General features: G+C 37.5%; 1 protein-coding gene across 1 annotated transcript in view; it reads right to left on the reverse strand.

Annotated features, from left to right (window-relative positions):
* Positions 1-18216, reverse strand: part of LOC149811952 (ATP-dependent 6-phosphofructokinase 5, chloroplastic-like) — a gene marked incomplete at its 3' end in the record, with an annotated part of 68167 nt that extends 49951 nt beyond the window's left edge. The window contains exons 1-3 of the mRNA XM_089992954.1: positions 17924-18216; positions 17492-17576; positions 16691-16764 (exon numbers count right to left, since the gene is read on the reverse strand). Of these exons, the coding sequence (XP_089849080.1) occupies positions 16691-16764; positions 17492-17576; positions 17924-18216 (452 nt within the window). The remainder of the gene's footprint in view (positions 1-16690; positions 16765-17491; positions 17577-17923) is intronic.
* Between the last annotated feature and the right edge of the window lie 1134 nt (positions 18217-19350).

Genomic DNA, 19350 nt, shown 5'->3' on the forward strand with positions numbered 1-19350 from the left:
CTCATCCCCTATCGCCTCGCTGTTGTCGGCAGGCAGGGGCTCGCTCCCCTGTCACTTGTTTGTTTTCGGCCAGCAGGGGCACACCCCTGCTGCCTCTCTCTTTTTCGATCGACAGGCCTGACCTTCTATTCTTCGCATGATAATTAACGTAGCGCTGAATATTTACACTTTTGCAGACTTCGCATCGAACCCCGCTCTGGCTCCGCAGCCTGAGCCTCGTATCATCTACACGCGTAGACGTACGCAGCTGCACGACATCCCGAGGTAGGGGAAAGTCGCACGAAGAGTTTGTATGAACAAAATAAAAAATAAGACTTCTGAGATAGAATAGTTATTTTGCATACCTGCTTATCTGAAGAAGTATTTAATTTATGAATTGCTAGTTAATGTTTTACTCGTTCTGATTCTTTTGAAACTACATATTTAAGTAAACTCTATGGGTAGACTCATTCTAGAGAGAATCAAGTAGTTTAATTGGTATACCTGTTTACCTGTAGGACTTCTTGACTTGTGATTGTCTGTCCTGCATGCTTATCCTTTTGAAACTGCATACTTAATGAATAGACTCATTTCTGGAGAGAAACCCATTGAAATTACTGTTAGAACTGAACCTTAAGGCGAGTATGGTATAAATTTGATGAGAGGTCATGGAGTACTTTGAAGTGGGAACTCAACACTTTATTGATATAGATGAGATAATGTCGGCCTCCATAGGCCAATTGCTCAAAGAGAAATGCATGTCATGTATGAACCAAAACAATCATAAAACATTATGTGCCCTCTCATCGTAGTTGTACCTCTAGGAAGGTACGATCGTACTTTTGGACAAATACGTCTCATGTGGGTTACGATGGTTGGATAATGAGGTTGTAGCAACCTCGATGCGTGCAGTTAGCACAATGCTAAGATCACATAAATGGTGATCATTCGCCTTTACAGGCAAGATGCTCGAGTGGGTCTAATAGACCAGAGCATGTAGGATGGGGCGGCGGTTAAGAAACCCCCGTCGTACCTATTCGACCTTCACGGTTCATCAAGGGAGAGGATGGATGGTACAAAAACTCCGATGAACAGGTTGTTAACAACCACCTCACGGGCAAAAGACTCGGCTTCCCCAGTCATCGAAGTTAGGGGAATTGGGATTACCATAAATTATCCTAGGTGGTAACTGAAAGAATGTGAGAGAGATGGGTTTCTTCACGCATCACCTGCACAGGAGACAGAAAGAAAAACAGAGAGAAGCCAAAGGCTGGGGCGGCAGCAGCAGACTCAACCTCCAAGCCCTAATTCATAAATATAAACATGAGGAATATGATATTACAATATTGTCATTAATGAAACATTATGAGGCATGCGTGTTTTGATATAGCGTGCGTATGGATCTGGATCCAGATCCATACGCATACTATATTTTAACACCCTCCCTCAAGTTGTACGTGGTTTTGAAGCATGTACAACTTGCTCTTCAATAGCCAAAATTGTCGTCCTGTTAACCCTTTGGTAAACAAGTCTGCCACTTGATCTTTTGTTCGAACATGACGTAGTTCTATCTCCTTCATCTCGACTTTCTGTCGTATAAAATGTTAATCAATCTCAATATGCTTCGTTCTGCTATGTTGAATAGGATTACACGTAATGTTTATTGCGCTTTGATTATCACATAGAAGAAATGATCGAATAAGTGTCTCCCCAAGGTCACTCAATAAGTGTCTAATCCATGTAGCTTCTGTCGTGCCTGCAGCCATCGACCTGTATTCAGCCTCTGTACTTGATCGTGCCACTGCCTTTTGTTTTCTGCTGCTCCAGGACACTAAATTGTGTCCAATATATACACAATATCCAGATACAGACCGTCTCTCATCTGGATCTCCTGCCCAATCTGCGTCTGTATAAGTGATGAGTTCATGCCCTTTATAAAGGTTATTGTTCTTGCGATAAACAAGTTTGTCTCCTATAGTTCCTTTTAAATAGCGTAGAATACGCATGCATAAACTGGGATACCTGATTAACAGCATAAACTATATCAGGTCTGGTAAAGGTCAAATACTGCAGCATCCCCACGAGACTTCTATACTTTGTAGGGTTGACACAAAGATGGCCATTTTCAGAGCTCAGCCTTTGTTGTAATATACTGGGAGTACTGACTGGTTTGCAATTCGTCATCCCGGCTCTTTCCAGAAGATCAAGAGTGTATTTTTGTTGCATGAGTGTCAATGTGTCCTGTTGTCTGTCAACTTCCACACCAAGGAAGTACCTCAACTCCCTTAAATCTTTCATCTTGAAAGTTTTCATTAAAAATCGCTTCACGTCTTGCACATTGTTATCTGAACTCCCAGTGATCACAATGTCATCAACATATATAAGAAGAAGTATAACGATGTCTGTCTTTTGATAAATAAAGAGAGAGTGATCCAGAGAGCATCTTCTAAAACCATAGCCTTGGATTTCCATAGAGAAACTTTCAAACCAAGAACAAGACGCCTGTTTCAACCCATACAGAGATTTCCTTAGTTTGCACACCCAGGCAGTAGGGTCTTTCTCAGCATATCCAGGTGGTTGCTCCATATATACTTTCTCCTTTAAAGTTCCATGCAAGAATGCATTTTTAACATCCATCTGGCTAAGCCTCCATCCTCGATCAACTGCTAGGGATATGATGACACGAATTGTACCCATTTTGACTACCGGACTAAAAGTCTCATCGTAATCTTCACCATATTGTTGTGTGAACCCTCGAGCAACAAGCCGCGCCTTATATCGGTCAATACTACCTTCGGGTTTATACTTTGTTTTATAAACCCATTTTGAGCCAACAACATTCTTTCCTTCCGGTCGAGGTACTATTTCCCAAGTCTGGCACTCATGAAGTGCTTCGATTTCTTCATTCATAGCTTCAGTCCAATGACGAGATTGAAGGGATTGATTAAAACAAGTGGGTTCCTCATGTTTTGTGAGTTGAGACATAAACAACTGGAAGTCAAGGGAAAAAGTCTCATAACTCACCCATCGTTGAATAGGATGCCTAATACGTGATAACCTTTGAGCCGGATCATTTGCGATGCTTTCCACATTCCTCGGTCCTGTATTTTTGTCCCTCCTCGTGTATATCTGTCCAGAAAAACGTTCTACTGGAGGTGGCTCTACTGGAGGTGGCTCAACTGAAGATGGTTCAGCATGCATCTGTGAGTCATCCAACTCTCTGTTCAAGCCGAAGGAAGGACAATTCGCCTGACATGATTCTCCTGTATTAGCAACAAGATCTGCGCTCATCCATGGATCATATACCTCTAATTCTCGAGATGGCAACTCATCGAGGTCATTGATCTGAAAATTTTGTTCATCAAAAACAACATTCCTGGAGGTCCTAATACGTTTTGTAGTAAGATCATAACATCGATAGCCTTTGTATTCATCTGCATACCCAACAAATCTGCACTTAGCGGCCTTGTCCTGAAACTTATTTCGCAGTGATGAATCAATATGTACGTAACATACACAACCAAAAACACGCAGCTCATCATAAGAGGGATGTTGCCCAAATAAAGTATAATAGGGAGATTTCCGATCCAGAAGTGCCATAGGAAGACGATTTATGACATAAACAGATGTGTGAAAAACTTCTGTCCAGAGACTAACGGGTACATTGCTATCATGTAACATGCTCATCGCACTCTCGACAATATGCCTGTGTTTCCTCTCCGCAACCCCATTTTGTTGAGGGGTATGAGGGCAAGAAACCTGTCGACTTATTCCTTTATCCCGAAGAAAGGCAATAAACTCGTTCGATGAATATTCTCCTCCACCATCACATTGTAAATGCACAATATCACAAGAAAACTTGGTTTTGACCATCGAATGAAATTCCCGAAATATTTGGAAAACTTCATTCTTATGTTTAAGAAGTATATCCAAGTATAACGGGAATAAGAATCAAGAAAAATAACATAGTAACGACTGCCAGAAAGAGAAGGAATAGGTGCAGGTCCCCAAACATCGGAACAAATAATCTCAAATGGCCTTGAAGCTCATTTATTAATGATATGAAACGGAAGAACATGACTTTTGCAGAGTTCACATGAGGAACATTTATTACTTTCTAAAGATGAAGATAAACTAGACTCTGGAAGAAGACCATCATATACAAGATTTTCAACAAAACCCCGACTACAATGTCCCAAGCGACTGTGCCAAATGTCTGGCTTATTACAATGATATGATGAATTAAAAACTTTCAATAAAGGGAAAAACAAAGGCTCTGAAGGCGAAGACACTGAAGAATGCTTGGACGACTTCAACTAGAGAACTGGGACTGAAGACGAAGACACTGAGGGAATCTCCTTGAAGACTACATGTTCCCTTGACGCTCCCCTTTAGCGAACGTCTCCTTCGTTCGTAGATCCTTAACATAAACAGAAGAGGGAGTAAATTCGACGGAAGAATTCATATCATCAACAAGTTTAGCCACAGAGACAATGTTCTTTTTAATATTAGGGGCAAGGAGGAGATCAGACAAATGAAGTGAGACTTTGACATAGGAATATGTGCACTGCCAGTATGAGTAATGGAGTGAGAGGTTCCATCTCCCGTAACTATACTACCTTTTTCAAAATAAGGCAACAAGTGAGATAACTTACCTGCATTACCCGTGACATGAGTGGCAGCACCAGAATCAACGTACCACTCGCCTTGCTCATTTTGCTTGATCGTCATCTGTGACAATGCTGATAACAAAAGTTGTTGCACATCTGTAGATGGCGCTTTCATGTCCACAGTAGAAGTTTTATTTTCAATTTTGTTTATTGTACCTCTGTTCTGCGGGTTAAACCAACAATCAACTTTCACATGTCATCTTTTGTTACATAAGAAACAAGTGGGCACTCTCCTCTGATTCCCTGCATTAGAGACACCCGAAATATTAGGTGTGGGTAAGATACCACGTCCTCCCTGTCCAAAGCGACCTCGGCCTCTGCCCCCTTGATGCCCTGCATTCCCTCGCCCAAAACCTACAGAAGTCCCCATAGCCAAAACTGAATGAGAACGAGTTGATTCATTTCCTTCTGCCCTTTGTTTCATAATCATCTCATGTTGGAGAAGTTTTACTTGAAGATCGTCAAAATTGGGCAAGTGAGGAAGACATGTCAAAGCTGTGGTAAACATGTCAAAATCAGGGCCCAACCCATTAAGGAGTTGTTGTAATTTGTCTTTATCTGAAATAGCACTCCCAATAACAGCCAATTGGTCAGTAATACTCTTCAAGCGGCCTATGTATTCCATAACTGTCATGGAGCCTTTCTTTAAACTTTGAAACTCATTCTTTAAATACATAACTCGGGCTTTTGATATCTGAGAGTATGTCTGAGAGAGCTTACTCCATAAATCTGCCGCAGTGCAATCATCTGAAAGAGTAGCCAACACTTCTTGAGAGAGTGTTGACGTAATATATGCAACCAAAGATTGATCCCGTTTTCTCCAAATGGTATATTCCGGATTCTTAATAGATTTGGTAACTGCATCACCCCTTTCATCCTTGTTTTCCTGCAAAATAAGCTGTGGTGGTACAGGAATGGAGCTATCCAGATGTTCATCGAGATCCTGACTCTGGATAAACGGAAGTATTTGTCTCTTCCATGTTAAGAAATTGGAATGAGTAAGTTTTTCTGTGACAAGCTGATTTAAAAAACTTGCAGAGGGACCCGATGACGAGTATGAATCCATATTAATGGCAACAATGAATAGGTGAACAAAAAAGATTGAAGAAAGCAAACTAAGTTGAGATCACTTAATCAATCAGCAGTGCTGCAATAAGAATATGTACTTGTGCAACCAGCACTTTGAAAGGGAATCACCTTTTTTTTTAAACGAGAATGTAATCTGTTACAGTCTGCCTATAGGCGTTGTACAGAAAACTCTGATTTCACTGCTGATTAAAAAAAAAATTGGAAAACATCAAGACTTGGGAAAATATATAAGTGCAGTTGGGGATAAAAGAATGATGACGTTGGAAAAAAAAATTAACGCACGTTAAGTGCAGTTGAAGATTTTAGAAGAAATCGATGCCAACATCAGTTAGGGATAAAGGAAGTGATATCAAAAAAATCAAAGAAAGGAGATACAATCAGATGGTGATATTGAAGAGGAAGAAGAAGGAGATGACCTCACGGCTGAAGGATGTTGAAGAAGACGATGTTGAAGAAGAATGTTAAAGAAGAAAGAACAGGAGTCTTCACGAGTCTTAAGAAAAAGGGAAGAGACGCAGCCGAAAAGTGGAAGAAGAAAGTACAGGATGTCTTCACGGCTGAAGGAGTCTTCACGCAGCCTAAGAACAGGATCTCGTTGAATGGGTGGCTGGTAGAGTTCCACAACTACGGCTCTGATACCATGAAAGAATGTGAGAGAGATGGGTTTCTTCACGCATCACCTGCACAGGAGACAGAAAGAAAAACAGAGAGAAGCCAAAGGCTGGGGCGGCAGCAGCAGACTCGACCTCCAAGCCCTAATTCATAAATATAAACATGAAGAATATGATATTACAATATTGCAATTAATGAAACATTATGAGGCATGCGTGTTTTGATATAACGTGCGTATGGATCTGGATCCAGATCCATACGCATACTATATTTTAACAGTAACTCCCAGGTACTTCTGCAGAAGTTGGATGCATCCATGGGCCATGAATGCCTTTGGGGATTTACTCTCTTGGTCACTGACCGTCCCCTTAGGAGCGGACTCAGTTAGCCATCCGGGTTAATGAAAACACCTGACATAATAAACCCCTGGATCGGTCTCGGTTGTTTCTATGTTTCGCGTCTGTGCGTACCCACAGGCCAGTTAATATCAGAACTTAAAGAATATCTTCATGAATAGTTGTAGATGATTGAGACTTGCACTGCTGGAAATGCTTCAACTAACAACTCTTTGCACATATTACACTTGTTAGAATAGATTACAATTGTATTGATTGCTTCAATATCATAATTGTTTATCTCATGAATGTCCTGTTTTATTTTTATTCTACTTATCTGTTCGTGCACCTACTGGTTTGTTATGAAACTGACCCATTTCATGGGCAGGTGAGGAGTAGGACTTCACTGGCGGCCGATGGCGTGGTGCAATATGGATCAAGATTTACCTTCTTTCTGTTGGCGGCTTGGCTCTGAGTCTTTTTGAGTTTTCTTTAGATTATTGAACTTTGGAAAAATGCTCATTTTGTAATAAACTGCAGCTTTTTAATCTATTGCCTTATTTCCTCAATTCCTTTAAGTTATTGTTCATGTGAATGATGGTTTTTCAGCTAACGTACCCAAGATTGTTGACTTGTGCTCCTTTCTAAATGTCTTCCGCTGTCGTTTTTAAAAGTTAAAACTTTAAATCTTTGAAAGGTTTTTCGATAATGTTTTCGAAATCACAAGTCGAAATTTTGGGGCGTTACAACAAAAGGCATCGACTACATAGCCCTAGGTAGCACGTACGTCCAGTCCTTCTCTTTGGTATCTGAAATGACTCGGATATTCTTCGGTCTAAAGCATGGAATATTGAAATTTCTAAATAAATGTTAGTGTTTCTTTCTGAGAAATTGATGTTCTTCTCATCGTAGTGGTACTATCAGATATACACGGCATGTTAGTACTACGATAATTGGATAAGAGGTTTATGGTAACCTCGTAGCGTAAAATTGCACGATGATTAAAAGAAAATCACATAAATAGTGATGATTCGCCTTCACAGGCAAGATACTTGATTTGGTTTGAAAGATCAAAGCATGTAGAATGGGTCGTCAGTTTAAAATAAAACCTGACATACTCATTTGTCTCTTTGGTTTCGTTAAGGGAGAGGATGGGATGGTACAAAAACTCAGATGGACAAGTTGTTAACAACCACGCTCCTCAAGTGGCAATTGACTTGGTATCCCCAGTCATCAAAGTTAGGGGACGGGGCTACCAAAAATTATCCTATGTGGTAGATCACATGGACTTCTGCAGAAGTTTGGATGCATCCCTTGCCATGTATGCCTCTGGAGAATTCTCTCGGTCACTGGCCGTCTCCTTAGAAGTGAAATTAACTAGTTGTCCGGGGTATCAAAATACATAGAATAACAAACCTCCGAGCAGTCTCAGTTGTTTCTACGTTTCTCCTGTGTGTATCCTCAGGATAGTTAATATCGAAACAAGATTATCATGCTCAGTTTACTTATTTTGAACTGCACATCACGAAAGGAACAACGCATATGTTAGTCTTATTCTGAATTTTGATATTTATGCACCTACCAGATTTTTATAAGTCTGACCCGTTTTATGGGGTATAGGTGATGATTAGGTTGGTATGGCAGGCGATGGCGCGATAGCGTGATGATATTAAGATCCCACTCTTTCTCTGATATTTCGTTCTTGAGCACATTTTGAAATGTTGCATAAGGGTTTCGTTTAAATTCCTTTTTTGTATAAACTTTAATTATCAAAAACCTCATTTTGAATCTATGTGGCTTTAATGCTTATATAGAATATAAATCTATTGTGTAAAGGAAGTTCGCCTGTAATGCGCCCAAGGTCCGTTGACTTGTTATTTCAAAAAACTATTTTTCCGTTGAATTATCATTTTAAACTCTGAAAAAGGATTGAGTGCAAAGCATTTAAAATTCTCCTAAAAGATTACAAGTTCGGGATTTTGGAGTGTAGTAGTTGGGAAATGGAAATAGGAGCATCCACACTAAAGAATAATCCCAACTAAGAGAAGAATAAAAAATGACAAGATAATACAAACTTGAATTTAATACTACGAACTAGGGATGCACACGAGCCAGGTTTGAGTCAAGCTTGGCTTGGCTCCACCAGAAAATCTGATTATTCAAGCTCGAGCCGAGCTTGAACAACCATTGCTCGGGATCGACTTGAGTCAAGCTCGAGCTTGGCTCGAGCTGAACACCTTTATTTTAAAAAGGTTTTAATTTTTTTTGAAATTTGTGTCAAAAGCTTTTTGAAATGGAGAAAGTATTAAGAGATAATGTTAACTGGATCTGGACACTGGATCCATATCATGATCCAGCATATAGGGAACTGACGTTACTTAGTGTCTAGTGTCCTATTTATATATGCCTTTCTATTTGTGTGGTTTCCTATTAGTATGGTTTCCTATTTGTGTATGTCTCTCTTATTAAGATGGTTGCATTTGGGAAGGATTGTACATCATGTTCTATAAATAATGAAACACCACACACGATATCCCCATTGGCCATCATAGAAACTAAAAGAATACAGCCCCAACAATATTGTTTCTCCTCCTTCCTGCTTTGGATTCACATAGGTACCTGTTCTAACATGGTATCAGAACAGAAGTGCACCTGAACACATCTATCGAGGTAAGTTCTAAGAGATCTTGTGTTTCTATCTACCTATTTGCCTCTTTTCAAGACTCTTTAACCTCTGTCCATTGATTCTCCTCTTCTTCCTCGTCTTCCTCTTCTTCTTCTTTTCTTCTTTGAAAAGTCAGTTCCAACATCTTCTTTGTCACTATTCCCAATCCATGTTGTTGTGGTTTGATTCATCTAAAGAGAAAACCCTAGCATATTGTGTTTTGCTAGTACCAGTTTTTTTTCAAAGAAAAATCACAAAACATATCCTATTGTTTTGCTATTTTTCTCCCTCTTTTCACACTTGATGCCAATTCCAAAACTTTCCATTTCTTCTTCTTCGTAACTTCGTAACTGCTTTGGATTCACATAGGTACCTATCCTAACATGATATCAGAGCAATCAGACATACATGACTCTTTGCAATTTGACAATTGGATAAATAACCTAATAGGCTCACTCTCTAAATTAGACTGAGGAATAAGATTACTAGAGACCAATCTTTAAATAAAACCATGACTATAATGAACAAAACGATTGCGCCAAACATTAGCTTTATTTGAAATAGAATAGTTAAACAAGACCGATGGACTTGATGATTCTATACTAAGCTTCTAAACAGAACCAGTTGATTTGGACGTAGGATCTTCCTTGAAGATGTATATGTTTCGCTGTCTTTTCCCTTCAGCGAATATCCTCTTTTGACACAAACAGAGGATGGTGTAATATCGTGTTTTTTTCATGACTTTTAAAATTGAAAAATACAATTTTTTAAATTATATATTTATTTAAATTGACAAAATCATGAAAAAAATATACTAAAATATAGGTGATGTCAGCAGGGTCTGGGCGTGGCCCAGAGCACTTTGACATAATCTATTTGAGTTATTTATGATTTCAGAAAATTTTCTTTTGTAACCTTTAAATTCGAGCAAAATTTAGGTTAAATTCAAGCAAAATTCAGAGGCAAAATTCAGGTATGACCTCTGTTAGATCCGCCTCGGAATGTAGATCACGTTGACAACCTATTTTTGTGAAATCGGTTTACGATTGGCCCGAAAAATGCGTTTTTCAAAAATTATCGGCCTCTATTTTGACATTTTTCTAGATTTGATCTGATTAGATCCACTTTGTTTGATCAAAGTATGGATCTAGACCCAGTCCAGGATCTATATTGACTAGGATCTGGTCCAGGTAGGATCTATGTAGATTTGGATATGGATTTAGATCTTGGATCTAGTTCTGGATGTGAAATTCATCCATGACCATTTTCAAACTTTTAAATCAACTTTAAATTAAAGATAGGATAGAGGTAGAGTTCTACTTGGGGTAGAACTCTATCCCATAAAGAGTCTTCCAGAGGGGGCATCACGCTCTGGAATATTCTTTAGAATATTAATTAAAATAAATTAATTAAAAGAAAAGATAAAAAAAATCTACAAGATAGAGTAGAGTTCTACATGAAGTAGAACTCTACCCATAAGATAATTCTAGAGGGGACGTCACCCCTATTCTAGAACCCATAACACAATATAAAAAAAGGAACCTGAAAGCCTCTCTCTAGAACTTGAGTTCTAGAGAGAGAAAGAGAGGTAGAGAGAGTGAGATAGAGAGAGAGGTGAGAGAAAAATCGAGAAACTCGTGTGAGGAGAAAGAGAGAAAAAAAAGAAGGAAAAGAAAGAAAAGAAAAAGAGAAAAAGAAAGAAAGGGAAAAGAAAAAGAAGAAGAAAATATTTTTTTCTAAAGCATCCATCGATTTTCTGAGTTTCTTCACACTTTGAATCAAGATATGGGTTTCTCTCTAATTTTTCACGGGAAGGAATTGGTATAATCTGATTTAGGCATAGGTTTAGAGGAAAAAATCTGAATCTAAAGGTGATATATATAAAGAAATATATTGCCGATTTTATATAAATATATACACATATATTTAATGTTTTTTTATGCTTGACAATTTTCCCTTGTGCATCTGAACCTGAAAATATGCATGTTGATACATACATGTTGATGTTCTTGGCCCTGCATCTAAAGATATGTAAGTAGTTTCAGGCCTGTCGATTTTATAAAGCATGCATCTAAATACATATATGTGTCGATTTTCTTGATTAGCGTCTGAATATGCATGTAGTCAGATTTTCAATTTTATTTCTCATGCTCACGCAAATCTCAATATATATATTCTGGTGTGACAGGTTTTCTTGTTCACGCAAACCCGGCTATATATGTATATACATATATATTTCAGGTTGGTTGATTTCTATAAATCTGGATATATGTGTGTGATTCAGACTTAACGAGTTTAGCATGCATCTGAATATGTTTTACTGTTTCAGATTTAACGAGTTGCATGTTCATGTATCTGGATATTTGGTCTTGAATCTTGATTCATATTTTGTTGAGTCCCATGCTCATGCATTTGAATATACCTTTTGAATCAGATTTGTCAAGTAATATATGTATCCGCAAATCTGATTATATTTAGTTTGATCCAGGTTGTTGAGTTTCATATGCATTCAGCGGAATATGTTTTACTATTTCAGATTTGTTGATTTGCATATACATGCATCTGAAAATATATTCCTAATTCAGATTTGTTGAATTGCATATATATGCATATGAATGTCTATGTTCTGATCAGATCTAACGAGTATATGCTCATACAGATCTTGATCAGATCTGCCGAGTATAGGCTCATACAGGTTTGAATCAGATCTGTCGAGTACATACTCCTTTTGTTTTGGTTCAGATCTGTCGAATCACATGTATATGTTGTTTTGGTTCAGATCTGCCGTGATATATGCTCATGCGTCTGCATGTGTTTTTATGTCCAATTTTATCGAGCTTTGTATATATATATGCAGATCAACATGTATAGTTGTGTACGCAGGTCTGGCCGACCCATGTATGTGATTACGATCATGTACATGGATCATCCAGCATGTTGTCCATGAGTGTACACAGGTCTGGCCGATCCATGTACATGTTTGTGAACATGCACATGGACCAGTAAGCAGGCTGGCCTATGTGTTCTTTTGGTCTGGCCGACTCATGTACATGTTTGTGAACATGTACATGGATCAGCCAGCAGGCCGGTATATGTTTGATTGTGGTCTGCCCAACCCATGTATATGATTATGATCATGTACATAGATCAGCCAGCATGCTGAAAATATGTATTTTTCAGCTTAGCTGACCCAGGTACATGCTGAAAATATGTATTTTTCAGCATAGCCGACCCATGTACATGATTTTGATCATATGTACAAGGATCAGCTCCAGCTGTTAGCTTGTTAATCGGACCAACAGAGGTAAAATTTTTCTGCATAGTTAATTTGAGTACATGAAATTGGTCATGTACATGTTTAAGATTGATATATATATATATATATATATATATATATATATATATATATATATATATATATATATATATATATTTTTTGAGATGATACATAAACCTGATCTTGATTTGATCAGTTTGCAATTGTGTATGTCATACGCATGAACCTGAAATTTATTTGATGTTTGCATGACTGTGATCATATGCATGTTTGGTTAATTATGCATGAAATTGATCATGAATGACGTGTTTTGCAAGCATCTATTTGCATGCGTATATGCTTGGCTTAATGTGCGTTCATATTTTATGGGTTTTGAATGTGCATTGTGAACATGTTTGGAAACCGTGTGTTGCATGTTCACTAAAATTTTGCAAGTTTGCATAAATCACTTTTGAGATGTGCTGGTGGTTAGATGTGAACCACTGCGGGCCATATAGGCTAGGAGCAAGTGTTGCTCCAATTGTTGTCGATTTCATTTACACATTGCAAAATTTATTTCTGAAAACTTATTGGTTTTTTCAAAGTTAATTGCACTGTTAAATTATGAGGGCCAAAGCCCGAATTTTTTTGGTTTTGCATGTTGATTTGCAAAATTGTTCTTATATAAAGGAACTTGAAAATTTATTTGAAATGATAAAAGAGACCAAAGGGTGTACTTAATCTCTTCCTTGATGTCTCTTCCACAGTGTGAGAATCTTAGATGGTTGTCGTGGGGGACCGTGAAGATACTAAAACTCCGTATGTGATTGTGCCCCTGAACCTGATATAGTGGTTCACCTTTCGGCTACGATTTTAGCTATTTTGCCTAGGGGTAGTGTTGTTGACTCAGTTGTAGTTATTGATATATCAAGAAAGTGGCATCGGTAGGTGTTGATTTTCTTGATGTCTCGACATTAGATATTGATTTCTAATGTTCTGATAGATGGTATTGATTCCTGATATCGGTTGAAGAAAAAGTGTGAACCCCAGTAATAAAATACAAATTGTGTGTTAAGCTACAATTGAGAACCTAACTTGAGCTTCGGAAATTTGTGCCTGTTTTAAGTATCCGCGGGTCTAAGAAAAAGTGAAAATTAAATTTTTTTGCATTTAATAGAAACGTGCATACAAAAGCAACTTTGATAAATAACTTAATAAGTTATGCATGCATGCACATTGAATCATGCATATTTTACTGTTTGCATATTTTACTATTCAGCATTAGTTCATGCATTCATGCTTATCTGGTTTTGCATGATATGTGTTTTTGCGTGATATTTGGTTAAATGCTTGAATGGTAAGTTGATTATGGTAAATTGTTGCTTGTGATATTCCTCTGAAATTTATGCATGAATTTGTTTATGCTATTTCCTTACTGTTTGGATTTTTAGAAGAATTTGTACAAAGGAATTTGGTTCTTACCCGTTTTCTTAAAATTGTTTTACAGGCATAAATGCTCAGTGATGTCCTGACTAGCTGGCTGGAGACTATGAGTTGTGTGACTAGCGTTCTGGTTTCTGACAAGATAGCTAAATTCAGATAGACAATTTTTATGTCTTAGACTATTTGACAGTTTGATTAAATTAATAAAGTTTGATTTATTTCTTCAGTTGATTTAATGCACGGTATGGTTTGTTGTTTAGTATATTAATTTTTTGATGCCCCAGATCCTTGGGTGAGTTTCTACAAATTTTTTTAAAAAACAAAAAAAATTCCACTATTTTTACGAGGGTCAGTTGGGGTCGTTACAAATGGAGTAAATTCCATACATCAATTGGTATTAATAACAAGTTTAGAAACAAAAATGAGATTTTTCTTGATATTGGGAACAAAGGGCAGCTGGTAATGAAGTCAAACAGGAGTCAAGAAACATAGAAAATACTATCACCCAATTTGATAAAATAGTAACACAACCAGAGTTCAAGAGATTATTTAGCACAGATCATTAGGATTTTCTTATACAAATAAAAAAACAAGAAGAACCAATCTCTTATTCCCAAGCCATCCGAAATAAGAAATGGATTGAAGCCATGTTTGATGAAATAAAGGCATTACATGAATGTTAAACATGGGAAGTGGTTAAAAGGCCTTCAGATAAGAATGTCACGAGGTCAAAATGGGTTTATAAGATTAACTATAAGCTAGATGAGACTATTGAAAGGTATAAGTCCTGACTTGTTGCAAAGGACTTTACTTAAAAATATGACATAGATTATCAGGAGACGTTCAACCCTGTAGCTAAAATGAGAACAATAAGTATCATCTTGTCCTTAGCAGTGGATCACGATTGAGCTCTAAATCAACTTGATGTTAAGAATGCATTCTTACATGGAGACTTGAAAGAAGAAGTCAACATGGAACAACCACAGGGATACAATGAAAATGATCCAGTTGAATATGTGGGAAAGCTTAAGAGGGCAATATATGGGCTAAAACAAGCCTCTCATTCATAGTTTGAGAGTTTTTCTCTAGAAATACAAACATGGCTTCTATAAATCTTCACTCGATCATTCGTTATTTATTCATAAAGGTAAAAGATATATGATTGTTTTGCTTATATACGTGGATGACATCATTATTACAGGAAGGTCAGATGAACATATTCAGGAAATAAAGGAGGTGATAAACAAACGTTTTAAGATGAAGGATCTTGGCCAGTTAAAATATTTCTTGAGAGTTAAGGTTGATAAAGGAAAGATAGTATGGTTTTGACTCGACATAAATACATTATAGATCTCTTGTGCAAAACAAGTATGTATGATTGTAAGTCTTTATTAACACTTGTTTCCAGTACATCATTCAGTAAACCAAGTGTCTCAATTTATGCACCAACGAAGAACTACCCATATGGAAGCAGTGAAGCAGATTCCAAGGTATTTGAAGGTCACCCTGGGTGATGGATTGTTTAATAAGAGAAGAGATTAGAGGAAAAATCTTCTCATAGTCATGGCCTATTCAGATATTGACTGAGCAGGAGACCCGGATGAAAGGGGATCAGTTTCAGGTTATTATATATTTATTGGGAATAATTTAGTTTCTTGGTCAAGCCATAAACAGAGAGTTGTACTAAAGTTGAATACCGAGCTATGGCAACAATTGCCTCAAAGTTGATATGGATAAGTAGTTTATTACATGAGCTAAATTAAACAATGCCTAGATCAGTTTTATTATGTGACAATCAGAGTGCGATCAAGATCTCCTTAAACCCTATTCATCATGGAAAAAGCAAGCACATAGAGATTGATCAACAGTTCATCATAAGCAAAATTGAAGATGGGGAACTTGAAGCAAGATTCAATGGCTTAGAAAACCAATAGCAGATCTTTTCACAAAAAGCTTGACAAAGCAACGATTTTGGTACTTGAGGTCCAAGTTGTTCATGGTGATTACTATGCACAACTTAAGAGAGGCTATTAAGAGATAACGTTAATTGAATATAGATATTAGATCCAGATCCAATGTCTTATTTATGTATGTCTTTCTATTTGTGTGGTTTCCTATTTGTGTATGTCTCTCTTATTAAGAGGGTTGTTGTATTTGGGAAGGATTGTACATCATGTTCTATAAATAATGAAACACCACACATGATATCCCCATTGGGAATCGTAGAAACTAAACGAATACATCCCCATCAATATCGTCTCTCCTCCTTCATCTTTGTAACTGCTTTGGATTCACATAGGTACCTATTCTAACAGGAAGATGGTGGGATTTGAATCCAGGCCACTTCCAAAGAAGACCAATGACTTACCCATTAAGGTAAGACCTCTCTTTGTGACCATATTATGAACAAAATATATACATATATAAAATATAAATTCTTTATATAACTATGTGAGCCGAGCTGAACTGCATGTTCAAGCTCGGCTCGTTTACGTGTACCGAGCCTAAACCCTTGTTCAAGCTCAGCTCATTTATTTTTTCGAATGAGTTCAAGCCGAGCTTAAACGGGTCGAGCCTGAGCTAGCTCGGCTCGTTGTGCATCCCTACTACGTACAGTACTAATATTTGAAAAGTTTCATACCATTGCTCCACCCAGCTGCAATCAGGATCAACGCATTCAGCTCCAGCAGATGTCAGTGAAGAGTACTTAATAACCTGCAACAATATGGCATGACACTTCTTAATGTATAAGTCAAATACATCAGAGATTTGTCTCAAATTGACAATAGAAAATATTTGTACACCATGCCATGACGCTACATGAAATAAATTAATTGATTAATCAGGAGTGGGCACACATACACACTCATGCATGTGTTATGTGAAGCCATCATCAGCAAACAAATTTTTGACACTGCACATGGCTTAAAGTTCAAAATAAGTAACAAGATTTGCTATTTACTGCCAAATTGGTGAATGAAGTACATCATCTAGAAGTGAGAAGTAGCCTTGAAATGCCAAAAAATTGTCCTCAGAGAACCAAAACAGATTGCTAGTAGAGCAACACATGCTTGCAGATTATATTACTTTATAATGGAAAAGAAAATAAGATCCTGCTGGCAATGTGGGAGTCATCAATAAGTGTAATAAAGTACAGCAATTGAAGAAGTTTTTGGATAGAAAAGAATGACAGTGCTTGAGACGCATCAGGCAGAGAAGATGAGAAGTGCCTCAGAGATGCCGTGAAAACAATCCATTTCATGTGTACGTGTTTGCATGTTTTTGTACATGCATGTGTGGGTATGTGTTGGCTTGAATGATATCATCCTCAAACTCTCTATTTTACTTTAAGAACATTTAGAGGATGGAGTATAGTACAGTTAAACAGAGAATGAGGCCAGCTATATGGCAGAAAGTCATCCTCTACAGATAAACAACATACCTTCAGAAGTGCTCTATCATCATCATTTACATATCCACGCCGTGGATCATCTAATAATTTGACACCATCTCCTGTTGTGGACTTCCTGTTAATTGATGTTGGATATCATAATGTGGAAATATAAAAGCATTAATTATGGGTTCATGATTGAGAAGTACAGCCCACATGACAAGATAGACATGCAAACAGTATTATATACAATGTGCTTATGGTGAAGCTTTTGAGCACCAACAACTGACACTATGCTCAAACAAGAAGGGAATCAGGAAAAGAATGGCCATTTGGCTATAGCTACTGTTTTTTTGTGCCACATTTGCATTATTTCCATTTTGTCACTAAAGTTCCACATCAACAATATAAAAACCACATGACACCTGTAATAGCAAACATCAAAAGATATATCATCTTGAGAGAGAGAGAGAGAGAGTTTACCAGCTTTTGAGAGAAAAGGTGGTCGGTCTAGGCTTAGCATCAAAGATATCCCTCACATGTGGTAGATTGAATCTCTTTTCAAGATCCTGTTGAAAATAGATCTTCCAATTGGGATCGCTGAAATCAATATCCAGCTTTCCAGCAGCCCTATCTTCAGTGAATAAGCATCGCATGAGCCTCATAGTATGAGGCCGTTGATATCTCAAGCATCTCAAAGAACAACCATCCACAACTAACCACGTATTTTTCTTTGGAGTACTGAAGCCAACTCCAACTGTTGCAATAGTTGTCATTTTTATTGTAGATGGCTGAATCTTCAAGCAGAGAAGAATTAAAGCCGTCAAGGGAACAATGGTTTGCATGAACAAAGAGTTAAGCTATATCTACAATAGCACATGGATTAACCAATTTCCTCTAGGGTTCAATCATGATTTATGAGCACATTTTAGGCCATTCATTGGGTTGACACAATGTTAAATTGTTAACAAACAAGGCATGGTTAGGTACTGGGGCCAGTAAATGAGACAAACAATTCGACCTCCTGCTGTTCAAGCTCATTGCACCAATTCAGCTCTGACAAAGATTTTGAAGTAGAATTCATGAATTCTACCATAACGCTCAACACTGCCACATAAACTAGTTTGATTTCAGAAAGTAATAATAAAAAATTTTCATGATGAATCAACTTGAAAGAATTTGGACAACTATAAGGGATTTTACATTAAATAATGTTGGGTTAGGTCTATATTTAGGTGGCCCCACTTCTTGAGTCTTCTTGTCTAAAAGATAAGTTATTAGATATAGTTGTTTGTATGCTCTGTTAATGTTCATTTTTTTCTTGTTTTTGTAAAGCTTTGTCGGGTTATTTAAGACCCAAAGACAGATATGAACAATGCTATAGTTGTGAAAATATCTCAAAAGAGATAATGTGCAAAATAAGCACCACCTCCACAAAGGGATATGTGCACAAAGGCACAACACTTAGAACAAAATGTACACAAGGTACAAATAGAGAACACAAATGCCAAAATATAAAGAATTTTATTGAACAATGGAGAACAATGCTCCAAGCATTGAATACAATTAAGAGGGAGTTCACCCCCGTTTATAATAAAGAGGAACCCTTGGAGGGCGCTGTGAAAGTATCTTCAACAAGATACTTTAGTCGATAACGCAATAACCTTAAGAATAAATGTGTGAACATACACACCCAAGAACACTTGTGCACAACAAGCACAACACACCGAACACAAATGTGCACTTGCACCCATAAGTTTCATAAACACTAAAGAGGTTGGGCTATAATCCCAAATCCCTTAAGAAAATACAAGAGGAGCTGCCCATATATATAGGGCTTGGAGGAGGCCTTGGGAGGGGCTCTACATAGTCGTTGGAGCCCCTCCAACGGTCACAAATGTGACCGTTGG

Source organism: Nuphar pumila, chromosome 17, assembly GCF_984573655.1.
Source record: "Nuphar pumila chromosome 17, dmNupPumi1.hap1.1, whole genome shotgun sequence".
Taxonomy (NCBI): domain Eukaryota; kingdom Viridiplantae; phylum Streptophyta; class Magnoliopsida; order Nymphaeales; family Nymphaeaceae; genus Nuphar; species Nuphar pumila.